Source organism: Daldinia childiae, assembly GCF_008694065.1.
Source record: "Daldinia childiae strain JS-1345 chromosome Unknown Scaffold4, whole genome shotgun sequence".
NCBI classification, from domain to species: domain Eukaryota; kingdom Fungi; phylum Ascomycota; class Sordariomycetes; order Xylariales; family Hypoxylaceae; genus Daldinia; species Daldinia childiae.
The window spans coordinates 3,184,826-3,188,535 of NW_022984645.1; the positions used below are offsets into that span (position 1 = coordinate 3,184,826).

Consider the following 3,710-nt stretch of genomic DNA (forward strand, 5'->3'; position numbering starts at 1 on the left):
ATTTATGTACTCTTTGCACAGGGGTCCCCACTTAGCTTCATCCAGTAGCTTGGAAAATCGTTGATCCACATTATTCTTTTTTCTTGCAATTGATCAATTAAAGCAACCTACTAAGAGCTATTCTCGACCCGATTTTCCCCGGAGATATTGGAGGTTTTGGTGTAGAAGCACGAAGAGTACGTATCTAACAAAAGACAAGAAGGCTACAACGTTGGAGGAGAACCGAATTCCTAGGAACGAAAACAGCCGTGAGGAGGGTGAACGAGATATCGAGGATTAAGTTGAAGGTTGCGCTCGAGCTATCAGCTACTTACTCGCGGTCTTAAGTTGCGGCGGAAACGGGTAACCGACGAAGAGAGAAGTAGCAACGACGAGCCGTAATCAGAGATCATAGGATCATAGGTTTGGGCGAGGAGACATAGCGACGATTAAAAAGATACATTATACGCAGACTTAAGCACCATGTTCACACCTACCTTCCGCGGCCTCTTCACGAGGCTTCCATCGACTACTCCTCTCTCCAGCCTCTTCTATGGCCCATCACCAAGTCGGACTGCTGCCGCGACGGCTGTAGGAGCATGTTCATCGCCTTTATTCTCCACACCTGTTTCTCGGCAGATACATACCACGACTCCTCAAAATGCGAGGATCGGTGGCGGAAAAGGTTCTAGTGCTAAAGGTTCAGGCAGCAAAGGCTCTGGGAAGAAGAAGCGCAAGGGAGGGAAGGGCGATGGCCCGGATCCCAGAATCATGAACCTGAAAGCTTCAATGCCCCGTGCCGTTCCCGCCCCTCTGAGATTCGCGCGAAACCGTGCGCTGCGTCACTGGACTATTCATCGCGCCTGGTTATTGTACCAGCGCAAGGAGCGGGATAGGGAGGCGCACGAACTGGAGCGGTATGTCTAATCTCGCATATATTTTCCTTGATACTATGTTGTGACGATACGTTTACTAATCGGATACGTAGGATGTATCAATCGATGCATAATGCCTGCGAGGAATTGCGCAAGACTAGTGGGCCTGGCACGCGGGACGAGGGATACTTGTATCGTGTGGCTATGGAAAAGAAAGGTGTATACGGGCACAACAGCATCCCGATCGAGTATGCGAGACCACAGACGGAAACACCGGCTCGCGAGCCTTGGAATCACGGCTGGACCCGGTGAGGGAGTCCTCATCCGGCCCGCATCCGAATTCCCGGTCTAGAATTCGTGTAACATAGAATCGTCTCCGACATTACGTGGACTAGAAACTGTCGTATCCAATGAACTATTAGCTGCATATCTGCTGCGTAAGCTTCGGGCACGTCTGCGTGCGTTGTTTTTGTTTTACTCTCATCCGATCGCCACTTTACCTTGGCATGTAGAGACGTGGAAAGATGCAATTAATTAGATCGTTCGATCATATACTTTGATGCAGATGCAACGCTTACGGTAGCTGCAGTCATGGACATGCCTAGTTGGGGAGGTAGATAGATGTGGTTTTTCTTAATGAATGTTTGCTCGATCCCCTTGGGCCGACCCTCGGTAAGAAGACAAGGCATGGAAAGGAGTGAGGGAAAGTAAGTAAATACTAGATCCACTTTGAAACTGTTGGGAACGCTTCGCCGAAATCCTATGCTTCACATTACGTTAGAGGCGGACTATTATCAATGTGAAAATTAATGCTCTGATTCAAATGCTTCTCCTTATTAACAATAACTATTTTCTCTTCTCGCGATAGAGAACGTTGGGATTTCCAGGATCAGCTTCACTAATCAGTTCATTTTCAGTCTGTTTCCAACCTAGATACAGCAGTAGTCTGTCATGGTGGTTTCGTCCGTGGGTGAGCGAGGGTGATGATATCGCACTGGAAGTAGTAGTAGATCTCCTTGAATACTTCGATAAATAGTTGGGGTGGGTTAGATAGATAGATTGGTTCGTGATGCTGGGTACGTAGTTTGTAGGGCCTGACAAGAGCTCGTCTCGTTCGAGGTAGATTGCTGGCTGTTATGAATCCCAATCCCCAATTGCTTCCTCCGGCACGCATAATCCGAGCGCCTCCTCCTTCTCCGCCTCATCAGCTCCTCTCCTCTTTCTCTTCTTCGGCCTCCTCTTGTAATATTCCAACAAAAGCAAAACAAAAGGGAAAGAAAAAAAATAATAGTATTTCGGAATAGATATTCAATTCCGCCTAAGCCAAACTCCACTAAGTGAACACCCATTTTTGGTTTAAATCTGTTCCTCCGGGGACATTTCCTGCTCGTGTTCGTGATGTCGATTCCCGTGGCCCATTCTACAAGTCGCGTCGAGTCCGTGCCGTGCCGTACTGCGCTGCGCTGCGCCGCCTTATAATATAACACAGCATCCGCCGCCTTCGCCCTTTTCGAAGGTGAGGAGAGCGGCGCGGGTGGCGGCCTCAAACACATCGTCGACACCTTCTCCGCTCAAACTCGAACACTCAAGGTACTTGCGCGCGCCGATCTCCTGCGCGGCTTGTTCGCCTTGCCGTTCCGTCACGAATTTTAGGCTCTTCTTGCGCATCTCCTCGATCGCTACTGGGTCGTCTCGTAGATCCTTCTTTAGTCCTACTAAGATGATTGGGACGCCGGGGCATCGTTCTGTTGCTTCTTCTACCCACTATTTCTGTTGTTAGCTAGGATTGTTCCGTTGTCTCGTGTTGCTCGTAGTGTGGAACGGGAGTTGAGTAGAAGCGGGGGGGTTGTCCGACCTTGTGCTTCACGTTGTCAAGAGAATCAGGCGACTCGATCGAAAACCCTATTAGTAGTACATGCGCCTTCGAGTATGCGAGCGGTCGCAATCGCTCGTAGTCTTCCTGACCAGCCGTATCCCATAATGCTAATTGTACCGACTTGCCGTCAACTCTGCAATCTGTTACGTAGTTCTCAAATACGGTCGGAATCTAAGGGGGGCGCGAGAATCGTTAGTCCGTCGGCTAGGTAAGCTTATGATAGGGTCCGTGATGATGTCTGCTTACATAGTGCTATATGTAATCTGTTAGTAAATGTCTGCCCGGAAGTGCGGAAATGAGAAGAAGAAATTAGGGGGAGGGTATGGGAAAACGTACGGTTGGAAAGTATCCGAGCGTGAAGACGCTCAGTAAAGAGGTCTTGCCGCAAGCTCCATCGCCAATAATGACTAGTTTCCTAATGATCCAATTAGTATTGCGTTAATTCGTATAGTAAAACATAATAATAGTCGAATGCGAAGGACCGTAGATAAAAAGAAATCGTAGTTCGGTAGGTCTGGCTAAAACGATGACAGGCTCGAAAAATAGGGGTGACGTCGTGAGTTGCGCGCGTGATGGTTGTTCGAAGACAAACGAAAATAGATCGACAGCCAAGGTGAAAAGCATACCTGCGAATAACATTCTGCGGAGTTGAACTCGCCATTTCTCGACGCGAGGTGAAGTGCACCAATCCCAAGAGGGGCTAATAAGTTCGTGTCGTATGTCTCGTCGTCGGAATAAACTTCTAGATTCGTTATGTTTTTTTTAGGACGCGTAGACTAGCGAAAGAGTTCGAAAGTCTATTTCTCGTTATCCCCGGCTTGGGGGTGTCGTCACCTCGTGTCGGATTGGAATTGAAATATGTAAGCGCAAATATAAGGCCTCCGGTGAACAAAAAAAAAGTTGACGTGAGTTTGTCTAAGTTATTACTTTCGAATAAGGAATAGGAGCTTTCCAACGGGTCTCCGGGTCAGGGCTCTAAT

The 3,710-nt window shown here is 48.3% G+C and overlaps 2 protein-coding genes across 3 annotated transcripts; one reads left to right on the forward strand and one right to left on the reverse strand.

Moving 5' to 3' along the window:
- Window positions 1–462: 462 nt before the first annotated feature.
- Window positions 463–1,166, forward strand: GL218_05159 (putative ring finger domain protein; the record flags this gene model as incomplete). Its single annotated transcript, XM_033581803.1, has 2 exons — window positions 463–896; window positions 968–1,166. The coding sequence occupies 2 exons, from the start codon at window positions 463–465 to the stop codon at window positions 1,164–1,166; spliced, it is 633 nt and encodes a 210-aa protein (XP_033435771.1).
- A 1,161-nt stretch (window positions 1,167–2,327) lies between these two features.
- GL218_05160 (GTP-binding protein rho2) lies at window positions 2,328–3,391 on the reverse strand (the record flags this gene model as incomplete). Of its 2 annotated transcripts, XM_033581804.1 has the most annotated exons (5): window positions 2,328–2,618; window positions 2,710–2,901; window positions 2,977–2,982; window positions 3,067–3,145; window positions 3,357–3,391. In XM_033581804.1, the coding sequence occupies 5 exons, from the start codon at window positions 3,389–3,391 to the stop codon at window positions 2,328–2,330; spliced, it is 603 nt and encodes a 200-aa protein (XP_033435362.1). The 2 variants fall into 2 exon arrangements, with proteins under 2 accessions (XP_033435362.1, XP_033435363.1); XM_033581805.1 differs by lacking the exon at window positions 2,977–2,982.
- Window positions 3,392–3,710: the final 319 nt, after the last annotated feature.